The sequence below is a fragment of the Acromyrmex echinatior genome, chromosome 19, assembly GCF_024713525.1.
Source record: "Acromyrmex echinatior isolate Ae372 chromosome 19, ASM2471352v2, whole genome shotgun sequence".
Taxonomy (NCBI): domain Eukaryota; kingdom Metazoa; phylum Arthropoda; class Insecta; order Hymenoptera; family Formicidae; genus Acromyrmex; species Acromyrmex echinatior.
In genome coordinates this window covers 6623941-6648393 of record NC_141870.1, presented here as the reverse complement: position 1 = coordinate 6648393, position 24453 = coordinate 6623941, and the positions used below count along the sequence as shown (strand labels likewise).

The window sequence follows — 24453 nt, the reverse complement described above, 5'->3', positions numbered from 1 at the left end:
TCATATGTCCATATGTATCACATATTATGTATCACAAAAGAATACATTACACAAATAGTTATATATAATCTGCCTATGGAATTACATTGCATACACTGTGAGAACCTAGTACAATGGTGCAGATGCGCGCGCACACATATCCAACCTACTATGGCATGAAAGGGGCATAACATTAGTGTTTGTAAAAGTACGTGTGAGGAAAGATTGCAAAGATTACAGAAGTCAAATTTAGAGAGACTCTACTGTAATGTTCAGATACCAAATTAAATAAATAATATTAACTTTCATCAATACAAAAAGATAAATATAATAGACTAATGAGAGTCAGTAACAATGCAGATAAACGGCGCAATTATTTAGTGAACAATCAATATTGGATTGATGTCTTCTTTATTTTGAACGTTTCGACTCTCTTTGGAATCCTCCTCAGCAAGAATGATTAGCTCAAGTATAATTAGCTCACATGTCCATAATGTATAAGTCACTCGCAAATTGACAAAAATGCGGCGTTGTTAATCTGACATTTTTTTAAAAACAAATCTTATTACAAATCTTATTACAGTGATACATGCATAAACAATTCAAATAACTTACCATTACAGAACATGAAGCACTGCACTAAAGTTTTGTTGAACATATTAAAACTTAAAAAGTAGAATTGTTAAAATCAATATAAAGATCACATATTTTTAGAACGCATGTCTGTGTACGACGATGTGTCATTCATATGAACTATTCTCGAAGTAAGAAGTCACACAGTAAACATTAAGGTAAATTTGTAAATATAACGAACAAAATGACGAAAAACACATGTATATAATTGTTAAGTCAAACGCAAATAAAATAAAAACCGCAATAAATTATTGTATAAGAATTAAAAACTGTCAAAATTATTAAAATTGTAAAATAAAGAATTACATAATAAAAAGAAAAAATTCAATATAAAATATATCTCATTAAAATTGTTACATATTCATCAATCAATAAAACTTTGTCAAAATAAATTAATAAACTATAAATCTAAAAAGGTTTCTAACATCAGCCAGAAGAAATTTTCAAGCATCGCTGCATAAGTATGATGCAGACTTTCTGTATCTGAACGTAAATTAAGGATTCCTTTGCATGTGTATGAATGCAATTTCTGAAATCAATTTTTTGTTCACAAATTTCTCCTTGTCTAAAATTTGGACGTTCTTCCAATCGAAGTCTTGTGAAAATTCAATACGATGTTTAGTAATTACAAAATGAGTATCAGTGTTCCAATTTATATATCTATGATGTTCAGATATTCTGCTGGAAAGTTCTTGCATGTTTGTCCCACATACGATGCATCGCAATCTTTACAACAAATTTTATAAACCACATATGTAATATGTAATGATTTATTTGTTTCACATATGTAATAAATGTATTATTACCTTTATTATTACTTTCAAATTATAGTTACCCTTTATTATATATTTATTTTTATTAATTACCATTCTAATTTTAAATTGTTTTTATAGTTTTTCTTACACGATTTAGCAGCGCCAAGTGTTCTAACAAGAAAAATTTTTTTACTTAAATTAAATTTTTTTATTTTATACAGTTAAATCTTTAATTTTTTATGATAATATTTAAATTAAGCGAGGTAACGTAATTTTGTGATAATGCTTTATATATTATTTTGAAGGAGAATTAAATAACTACTACTTTAGTTAGAAGAAAAAATGTCTTTGAATAAATTGTGGTGTAATTTCATTTAAAAGGAATTTAAACCATTTGGATTGGAATAGGAATATCCTTCAATAAAATATATATACTTGTATACTTATGTTTTATTGTATACAAATTAAAGATAATATCATTTGGATTAAGTAAATAATAAAGATAGTACTTGGGTTTTATTTTTTATTTTGATAGAAGAAGAATTTAATTTGGCGCAAATTGTTGATATCAAATTTTTTATACAAATGATACATATCATTAGATTAAAATTCATTATTTATTTAATTTGGCATGGTACAAAGAAATGAGATTTAACTTGGCGTCGGTTTTTGATATCAAATCCTTCGTAGGAATGACACATATCATTAAATTTAATCAATATTATTTATTTAATTTGATATCTGAATTACATGGACTTGATGGACTCAATTTTATTGATATCAAATCTTTTATATGAATGATACATATCATTAGAATTAAATGATTAACAAGAGATAATATCATTTGTATTTTACTTTTTAATTTGATAGAATTTAATTTGATTGGCTAAGATTGTAGCATCTGGGTTTTAATTTTTTATTTGATACATTAATTTTTTAAATAGTAATAATTTTTGACAGAAAATTAAAGTTGTCATTACTTAGATTGGAATAAGATCTTCAATAAGAATATTCTGGAAAAAGAATTAAAACTACTATTAATTGGATTGGATATTTCATATCATATACAAAGGACCCGTTTCACCAACTGGAGTAAGCCGAATCGGTGATTAACTATCAACCATAAGTGGTCAAATCTACTAAACAGCAAACGATGAAACCGATCCAAGTGATTCTTTACGAAAAGCTTAGTGCTTCTTTACCTTTTTTTGAAAAGATAAGTTTGTATAAATAACAAGAGACAGTACCATTTGTGTTTTACTTTTTAATTTGATAGAATTTAACTTGATTAGTTAAGATTGTAGCATCTAGGTTTTAATTTTTCATTTCATACATTAATTTTTTTCGAAGCGTAATAATTTTTGGCAGATAAAGTTGCCATTACTTGGGTTGGAATAAGAAGATCTTCAACAAAGAATATCCTTGAAAAAAAATTAAAACTACTATTTTAATTGGGTTGAATATAAGAATATCCATGATAAATAAATACTTATATTTTTTGGTTAACTTGCAGCAAGTTCATCAAAATTTTTTCTTCTTTTGGCCCCGCAGATTAATTAACTGATTTAACAGTTTAACAGATTGATACCTCGCCACTGGTAATGGTAATAATGGTGGCAACTCCAGCTAGATGACCAAAATGCCGCTTATGCGATGAAAAATAACATGCCGAGTCATTTTCGTCTCCAGATATAATATAATATACTTATTATTGTAAATGCGCTTTTTTAAACTCGATTACATTTTCCAAAATCCAAAAATCCAAAAATTGAATTCCCGCCAACGAGAAACACGAGAAGTCGGAGAGGAGAATAAAGAGAGAATGGCGAATAGAGAATCTCAAAGAGAGAGTAACAAAATGCATCACGTGATTCATCTCCTCTGATCCTCTAATTGGGCACGGTCATCAAAACTTCATAGACATGGAAGTGGGAGAGATTGGAGAAAACTAATCATGTGATCCTGATTGGACGTTGTCATTCACATGATGCAATTTGCCATTCTCTCCTTGGACCGGTATTCATAGTTCTTATTTTAACCGTCTTAAGTCGATTCTATATTAGTTGCATGCTGATCGCAAGTTTGTTATGACAGCCAATATGAAACTTTGATTCCAAAACCCTAGCTTTAAATTGATTGTCGCAACAATCTTACGATCAGCTTGCAACTAATGTAAAACCAATTTTAAGTAATGTCTTAAATCACTAATGCGTCCTTCTATTTAGTTCATGACATTTTAAGACTATACTTAAGATTAAATGTAAGATCAGTCTATGAATATCAGCCATAGTGTGCTCAGTTGATATTTCTCTCTAAATCTCCGCCGTCTTTGTCTATAGCCTTGTGTCCATGATGCTAAAAATTATGACTTTGGATGAAGAAACAATGGTCATGTGATTTGTTAATTCCTTCTCTGTCTGAGATCTCAAACTGATTTCTAGGGCCGTTTCACTAACGCCGATGAAGCTTCATCGTGATTAACTGTCAACCGCAATTGGTCGATTCTATTAAATAGCAAACGCAATCTTCTGTGACGAAAAATGAACTTCTCGGCTCTTTGAGATAGTTCGTTTCCAAAAGTTGGTGTTTTGATGTTAGCGAATCCGCTGGCGACGCCAGAAGATGTAGCAACGCGATTTTCTATGCCAAAAAATGGTATACCGATCCAAAGAGGAAGAATAGTACAATAAGCGTTTTATATTTTCGGCAACTTCAGCATTATAATACGCATTTAATGTTTCGCCAGAAACACATTGAGATGCAATGCTTGAAGCTTGTTCGTAAGTATTTGTAGACCTATGCTTCAGGACATTACTGTTGAAAATTCTCTTATCTTCCTCAATTTTCTTATTTTCCGCTTGTTCTATTTCATTGTCATTATCATTGTAAATTTTATCATTTGGCATCTCTTTAACAACGAAATTTCTTTATTAAGGTATTCAAATTGTTTTTCCGGTGGGAGTGATTTGCCAGAATCGAAACTTAGTGTATGACTAAGTGCTACTATTAACTCTAGTAAGTCATTGTTATTTTTGATTACCTTCCCGATCATATAAGAGTTGTGAAACCTTGCAACTTTGTCACGCTATATCTTGACTGAGTATGTATTTTTTTAGCTCAAAACGTGTGAAATTTATATCTCGAAATCAGACAAAAACAGACAAATATGAATGAAATAAATATTTTATTTTTAATTTATTACAATGCTTCAGAGAAATTTGATTGGAAAAATTCACAAAAAATGATTACTTTGGATAAAATATTCTCAAATTTTTAAATTTAATGTTCAAGCAAAAACCTGTAGGATTTTTTTAGTTGACCTTTTGGACTAACAAAAAAAATAGTGTGATATAAATCGTTTAAAAAAAAATAATTATTTGAAATATCAAAAATCGACATTTTGAAAAATTTATATATTAGAAATTTACAATTAATAAATAAAATTTTTTATTATTTGAACAATATAAAATGATAGATAAAAGATTATACATGTATAAATATTACTATATATAATTAAGTTTATATAATTAGTATATATAATTAAGTTTATTAAGATTTAGTTTAGAAGATGCAACACTCGTTCTAAAGCAATATAACGGCCAAGCGATTTTCGAAGACTGACAGAGATTATAAAATTTCTATTATTTATTATATTGAAACAATTTTTTCAAATTTTACATTTTCGTGTACTTACTTTTATACTACCGAAACTCAATAAAATTTAACAAAAAATTAAGGGATACCCGAAACGCTGAAAGCTTACAAGCTGGTCACGTGTGGGTCCCAAGTATCCTCTTTGAACTTTCATGCATTCTCACGTTGAGAATAACGCAAAAAACAATATCCTTGCAGACTTATCATATTTATGGACAGTTAAAATATTTTTTCAGTCTCAATCTGGATCTCAAATTATATTATAAAAAAGTTACAGCAATGTAAATGTTAGCATAGAGTACGTGTATAAATGTAGCATACGTTGAACTTATGAATGACTTGCTAGGGTTAAAATTGATTATAAAAAATATAGTAAGGGGCCGATTCTCTAAACTCTTAACGATAATCGTTGATATTGTTGCATAGACATTATATAGAATAAATAAGTTGCGCAATGACATCAACGATTGTCGTTAAGAATTACAGAATCGGCCTTTTAAGGTTACAATCAAATCCATTTGGTATATACATGACAAATAGATCTTATACAAAATTACAATTTTAGAAATGGATTCTTTCTAATACCGATCTACATACTATTAACATATAAAATCATTAGAACTCTTGTCAGAATGCTAGATTTCCAAAAAAAATTTTTGACTTGCGTGGACTTGAAAAAATTTAAAAACTCACCATTTTCTAAAGTTCTACAATTTTATTTTTTTTTAATTATTCATTTTAGCTCATCAATTATTAAGGATAATCGTTAGAACTTTTGGCGGGGCTGCCGGAACTCTTGACAGAACGCCTTGACAGATTTCTAAAAAAAAATTTTAACCTGTGTGGACTTAGAAAAATTGGACAACTAAAACTTCAAAGTTCTATGACTAATTATTGATTTCAGTGCATTAATTATTAAGAATAATCATTAGAACTCTTAGCGAAGTTACCAAAACTTTTTCAGAATGTCGAATTTCCAAAAAAAAATTTTGTCCTGTGTGCACTTGGAAAAATTCAGAAACTTAAAATTCAAAATTCTATTACTTTTTAATTATTTATTTTAGGGCATTGATTATTTTTTTTTTGTAATGGAGAGGAAATACCTGATGCATACCCCGGGCCTCGGGGAAGAACCCGGGGTTATGTGGGGCTTGCATTCACTAAAACCCCTCCGGATATCCTAACCGGGCCATAGCTAAGGGACTCTCAGGAAGCAGCATACTTTTGGGAACCTCTCTGGTCAATCGGCTGCTGCCGAATCGATCCCGCTCGGGGTCGTCGATAGGGATGGTTCCGGGAAGCGCAGGGCGCAGACTGCCTGATTCGGGCGCGGAAGTGGACGCCATCCATCTCTTAACGCCACGCTGTCGCGACGAGTCTTCCGCACGCGGTCGCCCGGACCTGGTCAATCGTTTAATGGGGCGACTCCAGAGCCCCCACCCTGTGTGCGCGCGGAGGATTATATCCTGATTAGCGGAGGAGTCGCAACCCGCCGCCACTTCGCAACCCCCTGCGTCCTAGACGCGGGGTCCGCGATGGTGAGGAGGGGCCATCGACCCTCCTCCCCCCGTGCGCATCCTCGTCGTCCTCCTCTTCGCCTTCCTCTTCTTTTGGGAGGGAGGCCGCCGCCGTCTGCGTCCCGAGTAGAGCATCCGGCGACGCGAGCATGCGGGGAGGGCCCGGGGCCACGAGCGATCCGGCTGAGGCTGGCGCCCGCGTGATCTCCCGCGGCCCCCCGCCGCTCGTCTCCCTCCTCTACCCCCGTCTACCGTCACTATTATCGCCACCGCCCGGCGGCGGAGGAAGGTCGTCTCTTCTGGCCCCCTCTCTCTCCCTCTTTGCCTCCTTCTTATGCTGCATTACCTGCTCGCAGAAGAAAGAGACAGCCTTTCACGACCCCTCCCCGCCGACCATTGCCTTGACAACTGCCGGCAGGGAGAGGTCGTCCCCAACCTCCTCCCTCAGGGAGGACACCGCGCTCTCCAGCCCACATCGGACAAAATTCCAGCGTGTGCTGTGCGGTGTCCCGAGCTGCGTCGCAATGGTGGCATTGCGTCGTCGGCTGCTTCCCGATACTATACAGGTACTTACCGAAACACCCGTGGCCGGTGAGCACAGTGCCGGTGTGTCAGGCGGAACGACAGTCCACCCCCCTACCCATCCATTCTTCCAGGCAAGGGAGGGATGGAGTGAGGCGGGTCTTGTTACAGGGCCCCGGTTTGGATTGGGGAGCCAACCGCCGAATTAGGCAGAATTTGCGCAGTGTGCAGAAGCGGCTGGCCATGCGAATGGCTATGGGTGCATGTATGCCCGCCTCACCCGGATCACGAAGGTTGGACATCAGGTCGAGTAGAGCGTCAGCCCGACGGCTCAATCGTAGCGCTATCTTGTTGAAGTGATCGAAAAAATTCCAATGACCATCCAAGATAAGATCCAGATACTTCAAGTTGGGTCCCACCGGGATGCGGTAGTCCACTACCGAGGCCCGAGGGGGCGCCCCGCCTGTCCTATCGTGGAAGAAGATAGCTTCCGACTTGGCGAGGGCCACCCTCAGACTCAGTTCTCTTATCACGCCGACGACGCAAGCCGCGATGTTCGCCATCGCAACGGTTCTCTCCCAGATCGCGCCCCTCACCACGAGCGTGTCGTCCGCGTAGCAGACGACGTAGCAGTGGAGGGGCAGGGCTGTGCGGAGGGACGGCATCGTATGCGACGTTCCACAGCAGGGGGCCTAGGATGGATCCCTGCGGAACGCCACACGACACGTCTCTCTGCTGCTAGACTCTCATTTTATCATGGAACTCCAGCTGTCTGTCCCAGAAGTAGTCCTCGATCAGGTAGGAGGGAGGTGCTCCCTCAACGGCTCCACCCGGCCCACGGCAAACTATATCTAGTTACACCGCCAATGCCACTTCCCCGCCCGCGGTCAACTGTTCTGAGAGGGCACGGACTTGCTTAATAGCAGTGAATCGCCCCTGCCGGAAGTCATATTGACCGCAGGACAAGTTCGGATCACCCCGGGACAGATACTAGACGATGCGGGCCTCAATGACTCGCAGTAGGTATACTAGGCAGGTTCTAACCCAGAGGCTAGAGGGGAATGCGGGGTGCGGGGAAGTACTTGTAGGCGCGGGGGATACCTAATGCGGGGGAAAGAGGGGGAAAGAGGGGGAAAGGTCTAGGCTCCTACACAATAGGGCTCCTACACAATAGGGCTCCTTTTTTTGTTATCAAAATTTGATCATGTTTTTCTTTAAAATTCCATCGATAATAAAGGCTTGCCTGTTAGAGAAAGATAGAGCGCGCGTGCTATGAGTGAAGACAGGATGGAAGATTTAATAGAGTACGAGTTTCTTTTGTATGATTTTTTCAATTTTTATGGTTTTTCCTGGCGCGTCGAGGCATATATATATATATATATATATATATATATATATATATACATACTATCAGATCGGTGACATGTCGCCACATGTTAATAGAAGCGCCAATGTTTTTCGGTTACGCGCTAAGCGGTCAGTCTTGCACAAATTGCAAACTACCAACATACCTTATATTTCCATGCAACAAGTGCCCACAGTGCACACAATGAAAAAACTATTGCGAATAGCATTGTGAATGAATCACGTGCAAGTGCTCCGTAGAAGAGTGTGATCTGACTGTAAAAAAAAGACATGGAAAATCATGAGCGAGTACGCGAATTGTTGGAACAGTGCGGCCAGGTCGCTACTCTGGTGGAATATTTCGCGTGGCTGCAACGATGCGACGAGTGCATCGAGCAGCTTGAAGAACTTTGTCGTGCCAAGCGTCCGCGTCTCGCCATTGGACACAGACAATCCATGGTGGCGAGGATCGCGCGACTCGCGGGTGCAAAAGTGCAATTGGAGCAACGTTTCGTGCACATTGGTGGCGAGTACGCGAATCGCGACGAAAGATCTCTCATCTGGCGAGAGATCGACGTCGCGTTTGAAAACCGTGTATCGACATGTGCTGTGATAAACTCTAATCACATTGAGCCGCGACGGTTTTTGGAAGACGCGAAGGAAATAGTGTTCAAGCGTGTGCGAGACGCAGTAGAAAGACACGATAGCGCAAAAGTGAATACTGCGTTCAATGGCGAATTTGCAACGAAGGATAAACGTGCCAATAAGAACATAATTACAAAGAACAGCGAGATATATCGTTGCACCGATATGCACGAGTGGTACGAGCGACACGTCGTCGAGCCTATCCTAGCATCGCTCGAAGAATTCCAGGAACGCGACAGCGGGTGGGCATTATCGCGAATCCTCAATTTGATAATGAATGTGAATAAGCATAATCCAATGCACGCGGGATGTCATATCGAAGTGCCACGAGAAATAGTGACGAAACGGGTGATCAGTATTTATTCAGCAGACAATGCATATTTCGCGTGGTCAGTGGTCGCCGCTCTGTATCCCGCAGAAAGACATGTAAATCGGGAATCGTCATATCCGCATTATACAACAGTACTAAATCTCGCAAACAATGAATTTCCAATGACTTTAAAAGATATTTATAAATTCGAACGGTTGAACGCGGTGTCGATCAACGTGTATGGCATCGAGAATAAACAGATCCTTCCTCTGCGACTCACCAATGAAAAGAAGGAGAAACACGTCAACATGCTGTACGTGCAAGATCCACGCAACGATGGTATTGGACATTTTGCGTGGATAAAAAACCTATCCCGTCTTGTGAGTTCGCAGATTAGTGGAAAAAAGAACAAGAAATTTTTCTGCGATCGGTAAATATACATGAAAAATTATTATAATTTTTCGTTTCACTAATAAAATAATGGTAATAGTTATAATTTTTTTTCTTTTTTTTCAGATGCTTGCACTACTTCAATACCAACGAAAAATTGCAATCGCACGTAATGGACTGCGAGAAGATGAACGACTTCGCTATCAAACTGCCGAGCGTGGACGACAAGTGGCTCGAATTTGAGAACCACTGCAATAAGCAGAGCGCCCCATTCATCGTCTACGATTTGGAGTGCGTTCTACGGAAGATTGAACTTGAAAGAGAAAATGCATCGTCATCGTCGTACACGCATCAACAGCACGAGGTATTTAGTATAGGATACTACGTGCGATGTTCGTACAACGACGCGTTATCATTGTATCGGTTCCGTCGCGATGAAGATTGCATAACGTGGTTCGCGCGACAACTCAACGATTTGGCGCATCAAGTGAAAAATATAGTATCCGCTAACGTATCCATGGAAACGTTGTCGAAAGAACAATTGGAGGCGTACCGTAGCGCGACGCGTTGCCACATTTGCGAGAAACCGTTCGCGCCGGACGATACGCGGGTCCGCGATCATTGTCATCTCACCGGTAGATTCCGTGGTCCAGCGCATGCAAATTGTAATTTTAATTATAAAAATTCATTTTATATTCCGATCGTTTTTCACAATTTATCAGGCTACGACGCGCATTTTATAATTAAAGAAATTGCTACCGCGTTCGAAGGACATGTAAATATACTACGGATAACTAAAGAAAAATATATTTCATTCACTAAAAATGTCGATAGCACCAAAGACACAAATGAAAAGAATTTTCGGAAAAATTGCATAAAATTACGATTTATCGATTCTTTAAAATTTCTAAACGCAAGTCTCGATAAATTGACGTCGTTTTTAAGCAGAGACAAATTAAAAATTATACGTTCCGAATTTTCAACATTATCAGATGAAGAATTTGAATTACTCACACGAAAAGATGTCTTTCCGTACGAGTACATTGATCGCGTCGAAAAATTGCAGGACACGCGCTTACCACCGCGCGAATTATTTTTAAGTTCGTTGACAAGCGATATAGTATCCGAGAGCGATTACGCTCACGCCGCGAACGTCTGGAAGCGATTCTCCATTCAAACGCTCGGCGAGTACAGTGATCTGTACTTGAAAACCGATATCTTGTTATTGGCCGACATTTTCGAAAATTTCCTCGAAAGTTATGTCGCGAGTTACGGTCTCGATCCCGCGCTATACATTGCCTGGTTTCACGTGGGACGCGATGCTAAAACATACGCGTATAAGATTCGAGTTACTCACCGACATCGATATGGTCATGTTCATCGAGCGCGGTATATGCGGTAGTCTCAGTCAATGTTCCGGTAGATACGCACAGGCTAATAACAAGTACATGCGTTCGTACGACTCATCGAAACCATCGTCGTACTTGATGTACTACGATGTTAACAATTTATACGAATGGGCGACCATTGCCATACGCCGAATTTCGATGGGTCGAAGACTCTGCGAATTTTGATGTGAGCGCGATCGCTCTGGATTCATCCATCGGTTACATTCTCGAAGTCGATCTCGAGTATCCACAACATCTACACGATCTGCACACAGACATGCCGTTCTGTCCGACGCGCGATAAGCCGCCCGGCAAGCGCGAGGCTAAACTTTTAGCGACGCTGTATGATAAACAGCGTTACGTCATCCACTACCGCAACCTGCAACAATGTACTCGTCACGGTCTTCGCGTAACAAAGATTCATCGAGTACTACAATTCGCGCAATCTCCATGGCTTCGCGATTATATTGAACTCAATACAAATTTCAGAATTCGCGCTAAAAATGATTTCGAGAAAAATTTATATAAATTAATGAACAACGCGGTATTCGGTAAAACTATGGAGAATGTGCGCAACCACGTTGACGTAAAATTATTAACAAAATGGGACGGACGGTACGGTGCGGAGGCAATGATCGCGAAACCGAATTTCCACAGCCGTAGTATCTTTGCAGAAAATTTGATCGCCGTCGAACTGCGCAAACTCGAGATGAAGTTCAACAAGCCGATTTACGTGGGTATGTGTATACTCGACATATCGAAAGTCTGCTTGTACGAATTTCATCACGAGTATATGTTACCACTGTTTCGCGACAAATGTAAAATTATGTACACCGACACGGACAGTCTTGTATACAGCGTCGAGTACGAGAACGTTTACGAGACTATGAAACGTGATATCGCTAGATTCGACACGAGTGATTATCCGATGGACAACGCGTACGGTATGCCTCTCGCGAACAAAAAAGTACCTGGTCTGATGAAAGACGAAAATAACGGTGTGATAATGACCGAATTCGTTAGTTTCAGAGCGAAGATGTACGCGATGAGGGTGGACGGCAAGAGAGAAACTAAAAAAGCAAAAGGCGTAAAGGGTAATATCGTAGCGCGAACGATAACGTTCGACGATTACACGCGGTGTTTGAATGAAGAGATCGAAATGACTCGTCGTCAATCGTGTATACGATCTAAACTGCACGATATGTACACGATATCCGAATCGAAAATCGCTCTGAGTCCATACGATGACAAACGATACGTCGTACCAGACTCGACGGAGACGTTACCGTGGGGGCATTGGCGGATACCTTTGTAATATATGTATATGTGTGTGTGTGTATGTGTGTGTGTGTGTGTGTGTGTGTGTGTGTGTGTGTATCAACATTTATATCACTATTATGTTTTTTCTACATTTTCATACAGTGTACATGTTACTATTATCATTATAATTTACACATAATACATTTTTTTATATTTATATAAGTATTACTATTACGTTTTATGTAGTATCATTTATTATGTATTACTATTATTTTCATTTCATGTATTATACATTTATATACGTATTTTATATCTGTATACTGCAAAACGAAGATGAATAGGAAATAATAAAAAATATACTTAGTTTATATACTTATATTGATATATTTTTTATATGTAGAAATAAAATATGAATCAAAATTTTTATCAAATAACATTGTTTTTGTGAATGATTCCATGAATTGTGTGATTCATCAAATCCCAGCCACTTGACGTACACCTTGTCTCCCTTCCTGCGCAGTACTTTCTCCACGAGATACACGTCTGGATGAGTAGCGCGATGCAACTCATACTCGTAGAACGCTCCAGCGACGGATTTTCTGCAATAATCCTCGAGTAAATAGGTTACAGGATTGGTACGCTGCACCTTAACGATCGTAAACACTTCGGTGGTCCAATTTGACGTGTAACCCTTCTCAAAAATCGTTTTGTACTTGCTCACGCGAATCGCCTATTTTGAATTTTGCAGAACCCGCGATCTTTATCGCGCTGTACACCATGTCCAAGAGTCTTTCGGCGATCGCGGGAGTTACTTCGGCGGGTCGCATGCCGATGGTGCGATGCTTGCGCGCGTTGTAATCTGACAGGAGACGCGGCAGCTCGTCGATCCACTTATAATTGCCGTTGAGCGTAAACATCTTCCACATGTCGTTCTTGAGCGTGCGATTGAACCGCTCGACTACTGACGCTTTCAACGTCGAATACGTGGAATAATGATTAACATTGTGTTTTTTCAAGATTTTCTGCACATCGGCGTTGTAAAACTCTTTCCCCATATCCGTTTGTAAATTTTTTGAACATCTACTCTCTCGAACGATCTCAGCGATAGCGTTAGCCGTCTCGCTTCCACCCTTGCTCTTGAGTGGTACGGCCCACGCGTATTTGCTCAACACATCGATGACGGTGAGTATGTAATGGTGGCCTCTGTTGAAACCTGAGTACGGACACATCTCAACGACATCAACCTGCCACAGATTGTCGTATCCCCGAACTATGACGCGCCTTCGCGGAAAATTTCTTCTCGCAGGAGCGTGCAATTCCTCAATGAGTCGACGTCTCTCGGAGATAATTTTCTCTCTCTTTTTCTCAGATTTTTTTTTCATGATTCGACGCGTAATACACTGAGTACGAGAAAATAATGTATTTTTTCTCACTGATGTTATTCAACTGAATCGTTTCATGGCTACGCGATTTAATTTATAATAAGACCAGCTTCGCGAAGTTCCTCGATGATCGACAGCATCTCGTTGTCGTGAGCGTTGTTGCCTGCTCGGTGCGAAGCGTCGAGCAATCTTAGACGATCCACCAGCTCGTTGGGATCATTCCAGTGCTCGTAATCGATCGCGTTGTCATTCAATGTCATCATTGCATGAGGTAATCCCTTTCCAAATTTCTTTTTCTGTTTCTTGGGTGTGATCGACATCAACGGTGCGATTACGTGTTTGTACTTGTATCCTCTGTTGCTCAATAATCGACCCTGCGAATGGTACTTGTGTTTGTGCGCGTTCGTCACCAACAGCATGCTCTTGTACTTGTGCATATCGTCTTCCGTGTAGAGAGTATCGTCGGGAATTCTCTTGAAAATCAACTCGTAAAGACCAGGTGTACCGACGTATCGTACGCCATCGATAATTATGTTGTCCGCGTCATCCACGTCGAAACGTTTATTGCCAAACATCAGTCCATCCTTGTGTAGGTAAATGCCGTACACGTGATCTATACCGCTCTCTTTATCTTGCACTCCCCTCAGGACAGCCTCGACATACTTTTGCCCCAGTGGCCCAAGCCGGCTCGTAACGCCTCTCAACCTTCCGACGTTTGCAGCTGATTTTGAATCTTCGTCGCTAGCGAGTCTTCCGTCGTTTCGAAAACATTCTCCAACGAATCTATCGTCGGTACGATTTTGGCACATGGTGTGGAGGTTATCGGCTGTGCGCGATCGTGCGATCGATCATTGGATTTATGAAGAGTCGTGGAACGCTCGAACGTCTCATTCGCTTCTTCTCCCTCCTCCTTCTCTTGTTCCTCTTCCTCCTTCCTCTCACGTTTAGAGGCAGACGTTGCATCTTCGCGCAACTCTCTTTTTGTAGCGCGCATGCTGGGGTTGTCGACGAAAAGTCGCAGCGGTTCGATAAGAGGTTTAAAATGTCTGTCCAACGCGATGCCCTCCTCGATTCTATCGGTTTTCAGAGCGCGATGTTTCTTGCGGATCGACTCGCTCGTCTTCTCGATCTCCCTCGCGATTTTTTCACGCTCGCGCACATCCGCCATGTTCGTTTCTGGCTAAGTATCGGTAACGACTGGTCACGCGAAATCCTTTACTATATCGTCCGTTTGTGAGCCCACTGTCTTTGTCTATCACTAGAAATCCATATTTTTGTTGCCAACAGTCGCGGCACAACGTGCAAAATTCATCATACGACATGTCAGTATTCACATGATCGTTGTAAACGTGTTTCAAGTTGGTACCGTCCTGTGTGAACAGGATCAGCAGGTTCGCGTTGTCACGTATCAGATGTTTAGGTATCCTCGCGTATGTCTGACAGAGATAGCAGTCGACGTTCGCGTGGCGACCCATCGAAAAGTATTCTCTCACCGCATCCTGCTTGTCACGTCATCAAAGATAAAAATAGAATTTGGATGCGCCTCGCTCGGTGGAACGATGTCGCTGTTGTTGGAGAACGTAAAGTAGCCGATTTCGTCGATAGACGTAAACAAATTTTCGAGATATCGATACTTTGGCTGTTGCAACGATTTCGAGTAGACGTACACGTTTTCGAAACGCACGCCGTTCGGGCTCTCGAGTAAGCTTATGAGAACGTTGGTTTTACAATTCGATGGGCCGCAAATTATCGCGCGTATAGTATTCGGCAGCATTTCGCCGTGCTTGCGCTTCTCCACGCTGCCTCCCATCATTTGCGATTTCGCGTCGCAGTTCGTGAACGCGTATCGACAACGGTTGCGGCACGAATTTCATGCTCACACTAAGGCTACGCGCTCTCGAACGACTATTTAAAGGCGCGCGAATTTACGAGTCGCGCAGTAGCAAAATGTATCTCGCGCTGTGTCCATCCTTTCGACATTCAGGACTTGAACGCTGAGCAGCTGCATTATATACCGAAGGTTGTACTCTTACGCGTGTACGGTGACTATATTGACTACGTGTGGGACAAGCTTCCGGAACACGTGAAGGCGGATTCGGAGGTTCAAACGTATCGTCGCTGCGACGAGCACTACAATCAGCCGTGGCAGAGGACGCACATCGACGGTCCCGCACTTAAGATAAAGGACTGTAACGAATGTCAGCGTCGGGCGGCAGTCTGTAGAATCGAACGATAAACGCGCTTCCTTTCGAGTTACATATTCCGGGCTACCAGTTTTGCGGCCCGGGCACTCGGCTTACGAAGCGATTAGCCAGAGGTGACGTGGGCATAAATCCGCTGGACGCGGCGTGCCGAGAACACGACATCGCATATTCTCGGAGCAACGATCTCACCGATAGACACGCGGCAGACAAAGTACTCGCCAAGGAGGCGCGGAAACGTGTCACCGCGAGAGATTCGGCTCTGAGCGAGAGAGCGTATACTTTGACAATTTCGGTGATCTTCGACCGCCCGAGGAACTGGTGCGATATTTCGAGAACGGTGCTACGACGATAGAGTACAATCGTACGTCCTATCAGACGTACGATCAGAGCTTCTGTGGTCAAATGTGTCTGCGGTTTCTACAAACGCACGATAGACGCGCGTGAATTTAAGAAGCTCGGCGAGATGCTGTAAAATCTCAGTATTAGTCGAACGCTTTTTCCGTCATGTCGCTGATACTTACGCTGAGCGGGAAGAGCACCGTCCTCGCGGCGAACTACTTTCCCTTCATAGATTTGAGTGACGGCGATTACGAGCTCGGTCTGGCGATTTTTGAGATTTATCACACGATACCGAATGTAAACGAATCGAACAATAAATTTTATTTTGGTAAAGACGATGCAGAAATTACAATTCCCGAGGGTTCGTACGAAGTGCGAGACATAAATGAATTTTTGAAACGTATGATTTTACGGAAACGTTTGCACCGCAACGCACTTGAAACCGTTGACATAGTGCGTGGTGACAACAACAACAACAACAACAACAACAACAACAACATCAACAATGACACTGATGATGATAATTGTGATGGTGGAGAATACCCAATTACGCTCCGCGCAAACTACAACACGATGAGATGCGAGATTAAATGTGCATACAGAATAAACTTTGACAAGCCCAACAGCATTGGATTGCTGCTGGGATTCTCGTCGAAGCGTTTGCTGCGACCGCGAAGATGGCACGAATCGAACATGTCGATCAACATAATGAATGTAAACGTTATCCGCGTAGAGTGTAACGTGACTGCGGACGCGTACAGCAACAGCAAAAGCGCGCACACGATACACAAATTTTCGCCGAGCGTGCAACCAGGATATAAGATATCGGAGAGGCCGACACAGATCATTTACCTGCCGATCACGGTACGGAGCATTACGGATCTAACGATACGCATCGTCGACCAGAACGGACGATTGCTCGATTTTCGCGGAGAGGAGATCACCGTCAAATTGCACGTGCGACAGCGACAGCGAGCGTGAGATGCTCGTATTGAACGGAGCGGAACGCACGCAGAGAGATAACTCATTCATTACAAAGCTGGTAACATCACCGCTCGATAACGCTCGCTCATCCAACTGCGTCAGCAAGAAGAAGCTCAGTGCGTCGAACGTTAAATTTTTACAATCTTTAGGATTCGTGGTGCGCTTTTAAGATGACTGATATCTTAAACATTAAAGATGAGCCGATCTTTGACGATCGCATCGTCAAGATTGAGACTCACACGTACAATCCGTTCGCTAATACAACATTCGGGTACAGTGTCGAAATAAGAATACCCATACAGCAACAGGATCTGTACACACTGCCGTACGAAAGCTTTCTATATGTCGAGGGAAAACTGACGAAGAACAAAGCGGTCCAGGATGCTCATGTGGCATTGGGAAATAACTGTGTCGCTTTCATATTCGATGAGATTCGATATGAACTCAATGGTGTGGAGATTGATCATAATAGAAATGTGGATATAACTAGCACGCTCAAAAACTATGTAACAGTGTCATCCGACAGAAGCGTGATTCTACGGAATGCCGGCTGGGATGCGCAGACTACTGCAGCCGGATATTTTAATTTCTGTGTACCGCTCTACGTACTGCTGGGATTTTACGAAGATTACAAACGCGTGGTGATTAACGCTCGTCACGAGTTGATTTTAATACGAGCGCGCAACGACAACAATTGTCTGAGGGAGATCCGGCGGTAGAGCCAACGCTCGAATTATTCAAAGTACAGTGGCGAATGCCGCATGTGTTATTGAGCGAGATAAATAAGCTGTCGATGCTGCGCGCTTTGGAGAGCGGACGATATCTGAGCATGGCTTTTCGCTCGTGGGATTTGTACGAATTTCCACTCTTGCAGAGCACAACCAAGCATTCGTGGGCCATCAAGACGGCTACTCAGCTCGAGAAGCCGCGCTACGTTATTTTCGCTATGCAAACAGGTCGAAAAAACATCATGTCCGAGGATGTAAATCGATTCGACGACTGCAAATTAATCAATGCGAAACTTTACCTGAATTCGGAATGTTATCCGTACGATGACTTGAATCTGGATTTTGACAAAAACAGATGTGCGATTCTGTACGAATTGTACGCGCGTTTCTGCAAGGGCTACTACGGATACGAGTATCTCGAGCCGAGTCTCACCTTTACAACTTTTTTACGTTATGGTCCATTCATGATCATCGATTGCTCTCGACAGAACGAATCAATCAAGAGTGGCACCGTGGACGTGCGATTAGACTTTGAATGTAAAGAGGATGTACCTGCAAATACAACAGCCTATTGTCTCATCATACACGATCGCGTGATTCAATATAATCCATTGACCAACGTTGTGCGCAAAATCACCTAAGTGTACCTCTAACATGATAAGATCTACGATACGTCGCAATCGACTGCAGTCTTCTCGACAACATGCTCGTGCCAACGTTCGTGGATCTGCAAGGACTCATCGTTAATAAGAAATTTATCGTAAAGGAAGTGGCGGTGCTGAAATAGGGGACCGTTCTCACGCATTACATTTTTACGAGTGCCGTGCCATGGAAATTTTTGACAAGATCCGACAAATTTTGCGCCTCCTGGTTGATTGCTTATCACCATGGATTGCAATGGGAGGACGGGACGATCCCGTACAACGAGGCAAAACGTCTAATTACGATGGCTGTATTTGAAGATGATGCTGTCGTGTATGTCAAGGGATGCGAGAAACGAACGTGGCTGCGGAATTTGCTTCTGGACGATGAGCGAGAACACATTTACATTGAGACCCTGGATGCAGTTTACGAAGACATGGAATCTTTATCTAATCTAGATGTTACTAATATTATACGATGTGGACAACATGTTAAGAATTGCGCGTTACAAAATGTATTGAAAATATATAACTGGTGGTTGCAAAAGAATTTTTTAAATAAAAATACATTAACGTATTTATTATGTATTTCTTTTCCATTCCTTTGTAATGTATAAACGTATGTATAAACATACGTACGTGTGTATAAACGTATGTACGTATGTATAAACGCATGTATAAACTTATGTATGTATGTACGTGTGTATAAACGTATGTATAAACGTATGTATAAATTTGTGACAAAGAAAATACATAGATAGACTTGATAAAACGTGTCGTGTGCGAGAGCGAATCAGAGCGAGAGCGCTGACGTGAAATTTTTAAAGCGATGCGGCGTTTGTCTAACGATATTTCTTGCGAATCACATTCGGCTCGAAGGACCAGAAAATGTGCGGGAATGCACCGCGCGGAAAGATTCGAGTGAGAGAACGGCACACGGTTGATATGATACACGACAGTAAAGAGAACTCCGTTTCTTTGTAATTTAACAAAAGAATTTTCTCTAATATGCACAGTTACAAATTCAAAATATATAATTAATTAAATATTAGATTAACAGAATATTACATGCGGTCACCTTTGCCAAATTGTAGTTGCAATCGCGGTGATGGAAAATCTCGGCGATTTTCTCGGCACTTCTCGAAAAGATTCGTTTTATAGCGGTTTTCACTAAGCGGTTAGCACGGCGGTTTTACGAAGCGATATAGTAGCGAGACTATGACTCTAAGAACTCTAAGAACTCTAAGAACTTTTTTGACTCTAAGAAGGAGGCCGGCGAGATCGAAGCATTTATTGCTTTCGGCCTGGGCTTTCTTCTTGGGAAAAATCCAATAAAATTTTGCCACAATCGTAATTATTACGTGGCATTAGGTGTACAAAATTGATTGGCGCTTTGGATTCTTTTCTAACGACGTTCAACGTAACAGTCATGCGCGGCAGAAAATCCGTACGTGGGATTGGTGACAGCGCATGACGTATTCGTCGGAGCGCGGCGCTCGCGTGCGCGAATTGAATTGTTCTAGAACTTTCGAGTGTCCGTTACCGGTGCCTGTTTGCGTGTAACGAATTGTTTTTAAAAAGAACAAAGAACGCCAAATGGCTGATTTTTAACGAGGATTAAGATCATGCTCGAGATGACATCACGAGCTCACTTTATGCGTGCGTTCAATGACAATTACTGTCGGTCGACTGAAAGAATTCTTTCTTTTCTTTCGAATTATCGATCTCAAACATCTCGCAAACATGTTCGAAATTCTTGAAAAAGAGGAGGGGAGAACCTATCTTCTCTCATCGATTCCAAAAGTATTACCATTTACACGGATGCAATCAGTCTTACGATACCCGCTTGTACGAACGGTTGAAAAAATGTACGCTAAAGAGAACAGTGCATCGTACGATGTGAAGAAGGAATATAACATGTAAGTTCCAACGTTCTATACATAAAAGAAACATTTTTTAACATTATGTATGTACACAGTACGGAGCATCGTGCAGTGCGTTTACTGAGCAGACGTTACGATCTGACGAATACGGGCTACAAATTTTTGGAAATTGGCATCAATGTTGGCCCACCGAGTTACATGGAGATCGTCCTTGGAGATCATCGCGGACACGAACTATCGCTATCTCTCGAAACGTGGAAGAGCCTCTACGAGCAGCGAGGAAATATTTACAAGCTGTTTCGAAATGAATACAAGGATAATTTTATAATCGTTGGATCGCTAATCGTCAGTGTTTTCATGCTGAACTATGCTACGGTCGTACGTCTCGATTCTTCATTCATACGCATTATGATAACCGAAACGACGCTACGCCGTATGTTTGATTTTAACGGGTGTATCGATGTAACGTTCAAACGATTAGCTCGACTCGTCGATACGGTAGATACCAAGTATACGCGATTCTCCAACATCGCATCTGAGAACACTATATGTGATAGCGACATCTTCAATGGACAGCAGCTCATTGATTGTGAATTATTAGCTTTAGTTTTTAATAAGTATGAAAACGGTGTAATAAGATGTAAATAAAACATTTTTTGTTAGCCTTATTTCATGTGTATTGTCTTTTACTTCCCATCCTTTGCCTCGACGCACCAGGAAAAACCATAGAAATTGAAAAAACTGTATCATACAAAAGAAACTCGTACTCTAAATAAATTAATTCTTCCATCCTTTCTTCACTCATAGCACGCGCGCTCTATCTTTCTCTAACATGCAAGCCTTTATTATAAGCGATTCTCCAACATCGCATCTGAGAACATTATATGTGATAGCGACATCTTCAATGGACATCAACTAATCGATTGCGAACTATTAGCTTTAGTTTTTAATAAGTACGAAAACCGATGTAATAAGATGTAAATAAAACATTTTTTGTTAGCCTTATTTCATGTGTATTGTCTTTTACTTCCCATCCTTTGCCTTGACGCGCCAGGAAAAACCATAAAAATTGAAAAAACTGTATCATACAAAAGAAACTCGTACTCTATTAATTCTTCCATCCTTTCTTCACTCATAGCACGCGCGCTCTATCTTTCTCTAACATGCAAGCCTTTATTATCGATACATTTTTAAAGAAAAGAAAAATATGTCATGGTCAAATTCAAACCTTTATTATCAATGCATTTTTAAAGAAAAACATGATCAAATTTTGATAACAAAAAAAGAAGCCCTATTGTATAGGAGCCTAGACCTTTCCCCCTCTTTCCCCCGCGTTAGGTATCCCCCGCGCCTACAAGTACTTCCCCGCACCCCGCATTCCCCTCTAGCCCCTGGGTTAGAACCCGCCTAGTATACCTACTACTCGCTCCAACAGTTTGTCCACATCGTCCAGCAGCCATATCGGCCTGTACGCCGTCGGGCACGCCGTCCGGCTCCGGGGCTCTAGGTCTACCCTTTAGGCGAGCGAAGGCTTTCGCCATCTCCCTCCTGGTGACGCCCAGCTCCTCGGTCCATCCCTCGGGCGGGTCAACACTCTTCGAGATTTCTCTCTCCTTGTGGGGAAGAGGACACCATCTCGTCGAGGAAGAGGGTGTCTTGAGTCTCTGCGATAGGGGGAGTCTATGATCGCAGCTTCTTCGCCGCTTCGAAGAGCAGGCCTACCAGAGGCACCTCATTACTGAGGGACCCCTCCCCCTTGGGGTGTCGAACCCGATATGCGGGTCCACTCCATAACAGGGGGATCCGCACGGGATACAGTTAGACCCCTAGGATTTCCCCAGGGGAGCCCCCTCGCCACGGCAAGGCCGTGCCCTACAAGGGGGAGCGCATTGATTATTAAGGATAATCTTTAGAACTCTTGATGAGGCTATCAGAACTCTTGTCAGAACGTCGATTTTCCGAAAAAAAATCAATATTATTTTTTTAAATTTTAAAATTTTTTTTTTAACAATTAAAAAATAATTGCCACAAAAGAGACTTCAAAAACTGGAGGTGCTAACTTCACATCAACATTAGCATAACAAATAGTTCTGAATACTAGTTAAAAGATATCCATTCGATGTCTTTTAACAAGTAATAGAGTTCTTATTACAACAAAAAATACTCAAATAGACTATTCAGAACGATTCGATGCTAATTTTAGATGTGAAATTAGCACCCCGTTTCGATTTTCTATATGAACGTTCCCCGCAGTAAATAGCATGTCTGAATTTATTGCAGAGAATGGAACATTTAGAGATTTTAAAACAAGATTTTTTTAACTTTTAAAATTCGGAATGATATTTTTTTAACAATATGGGATTTTCTGTCTTTTTTATTAGAAAAAGACCAAATATTTTTCAGTTTGATACATTTTTTCTTAATTAAATCTGTCACTAAATTTCCTTTAAAACTACTTGTTCATCATCTATTTCATCATCATTTTCAATGGAAGTATACAATGGTAATAAAATACTTAAGGGAGTTTTCAATGGAAGTATACAATGGTATTAAAATACTAAAGGGTGTAATCGTCGGGCAATTAGATAGAATATTGCTTTTATCCCATCCAAAATTTCAGGAAAAAAACATTTCTGACTTAATTCACACTCTGTTAATAAATGGTTATCCTCTTAAATCTTTATCTTTCCAACAATAAAAAATAGAATTAAAACTTTAGAAAATAGAATGATTTTAGATAAAAATAGTAAGCACAACAATAACGAAAGCGACTCTAATTTTAATTTAAAGAAAAAGTTTTTTATAATATCATATTTAAGTAAAGTATCGGAAAAATTTAAAAAACTATCAGATATTCAGGACTTTAATATCGCTTACAAACCTATAAATAAAATGAATAGATTTATTAAAACTGGAAAAAATCTTCTGCGTAAAGAGGACCATTGTGAAGTGGTTTATAAAATAAATTGTTTAAATTGTGTCTTTTTATGTTGGCCAAACAAAAAGGAAATTAAAAACTCGAATAAAAGAACATAGGACATAAGAAGATCCACCTCGGAGATGTCAGTGGTTTCACGTCACCAGTTGAATGAGATGCACGAATTGGATTGGGATAATATCAGAATTTTAAACACAGAACAATCATTAATGAAAAGAAGAATTTCTGAAATGATATACATAAAAAGCCAAATAAATAGTATCAATAAGCAAAGTGTCACTGAAGGTTTGCTCGATATTTATCTGCCTTTTCTAAAGAAAAATCTCTCTCACACTTAATAAATAATTCTAGAACAATCGAAACTTTTGACACATATATATAAATAGTGGTAACATATATGTATGATATGACAAATAATAACACACAATGTCACGACAAATTTCCATCTGTGTAAAGGATGTACTTGAGATTCATCATTTTTTGCTGTAAAACAGGTAACGATTTTATTCTCATACATTTCGACTAGAAGATATTAATGAGAAGTTAATTTTTTAAATTAGAATCTGGAAATTCTTGTTCTACATAATTCGTAATATGACAATTGGCGCTGCAACATTGTTGTACGATGCACCTTCACATGATGAAAGAACACGTTTATACATAGTTATATTACACGACGGTTAAATTTAATGTTAGATATATGTAATTTTGCGTTTTAAGAATATTGTGAATTTACTGAAGATGGCTAGATTGTGGCCGAAAACGTCTAATGTTTTATTAATGTAATGATAATTAAATATCACAAATAATATCTTGTGCGGTGGTTATTTTAAGATCTTCTTTTCATAAGTTTTAAAATACTTAAAATATTGTAATATACTCTCCGGCCGAATAAAAAAAATATCTGACATGCAAATTATCGCATTATCGACAGGGCTTGATAACTATTTCCAAGAG

The 24453-nt window shown here is 40.3% G+C and overlaps 5 protein-coding genes and 1 pseudogene across 5 annotated transcripts; 5 read left to right on the top strand and 1 right to left on the bottom strand.

Moving 5' to 3' along the window:
* Nucleotides 1-8336: 8336 nt before the first annotated feature.
* Nucleotides 8337-9818, top strand: LOC147906680 (uncharacterized). Its single transcript, XM_087416082.1, has one exon. The coding sequence runs from the start codon at nt 8696-8698 to the stop codon at nt 9791-9793; it is 1098 nt and encodes a 365-aa protein (XP_087272208.1). The 5' UTR covers nt 8337-8695; the 3' UTR covers nt 9794-9818.
* A 1428-nt stretch (nt 9819-11246) lies between these two features.
* Nucleotides 11247-12691, top strand: LOC147906679 (uncharacterized). The gene has a single exon (XM_087416081.1). It carries the CDS (start codon nt 11247-11249, stop codon nt 12450-12452), a length of 1206 nt encoding a protein of 401 aa, XP_087272207.1. The 3' UTR covers nt 12453-12691.
* Nucleotides 12692-13777: 1086 nt separating this feature from the next.
* On the bottom strand, nt 13778-16748 carry LOC147906678 (uncharacterized). Its single transcript, XM_087416124.1, has one exon. It carries the CDS (start codon nt 14586-14588, stop codon nt 13869-13871), a length of 720 nt encoding a protein of 239 aa, XP_087272250.1. The 5' UTR covers nt 14589-16748; the 3' UTR covers nt 13778-13868.
* Nucleotides 16749-18007: 1259 nt separating this feature from the next.
* LOC147906677 (uncharacterized) lies at nt 18008-18685 on the top strand. The gene has a single exon (XM_087416015.1). The coding sequence runs from the start codon at nt 18061-18063 to the stop codon at nt 18673-18675; it is 615 nt and encodes a 204-aa protein (XP_087272141.1). The 5' UTR covers nt 18008-18060; the 3' UTR covers nt 18676-18685.
* Nucleotides 18675-19321, top strand: LOC147906676 (uncharacterized; annotated as a pseudogene).
* Nucleotides 19322-19809: 488 nt separating this feature from the next.
* On the top strand, nt 19810-24241 carry LOC147906675 (uncharacterized). Its single transcript, XM_087416210.1, has 2 exons — nt 19810-20594; nt 20654-24241. The coding sequence occupies exons 1-2, from the start codon at nt 20344-20346 to the stop codon at nt 21204-21206; spliced, it is 804 nt and encodes a 267-aa protein (XP_087272336.1). The 5' UTR covers nt 19810-20343; the 3' UTR covers nt 21207-24241.
* The last annotated feature ends 212 nt before the right edge of the window (nt 24242-24453 follow it).

Excerpts from the sequence above, each read along its gene's own strand:
- LOC147906680 (XM_087416082.1), top strand. The coding sequence starts at position 8,696 with ATGGAAAATCATGAGCGAGTACGCGAATTGTTGGAACAGTGCGGCCAG.
- LOC147906679 (XM_087416081.1), top strand. The coding sequence starts at position 11,247 with ATGTTAACAATTTATACGAATGGGCGACCATTGCCATACGCCGAATTT.
- LOC147906678 (XM_087416124.1), bottom strand. The coding sequence starts at position 14,588 with ATGTGCCAAAATCGTACCGACGATAGATTCGTTGGAGAATGTTTTCGA.
- LOC147906677 (XM_087416015.1), top strand. The coding sequence starts at position 18,061 with ATGCCGCATGTGTTATTGAGCGAGATAAATAAGCTGTCGATGCTGCGC.
- LOC147906675 (XM_087416210.1), top strand. The coding sequence starts at position 20,344 with ATGACAATTACTGTCGGTCGACTGAAAGAATTCTTTCTTTTCTTTCGA. Across the intron at positions 20,595-20,653 it reads GTGAAGAAGGAATATAACAT|TACGGAGCATCGTGCAGTGC; the intron begins GTAAGTTCCAAC and ends GTATGTACACAG.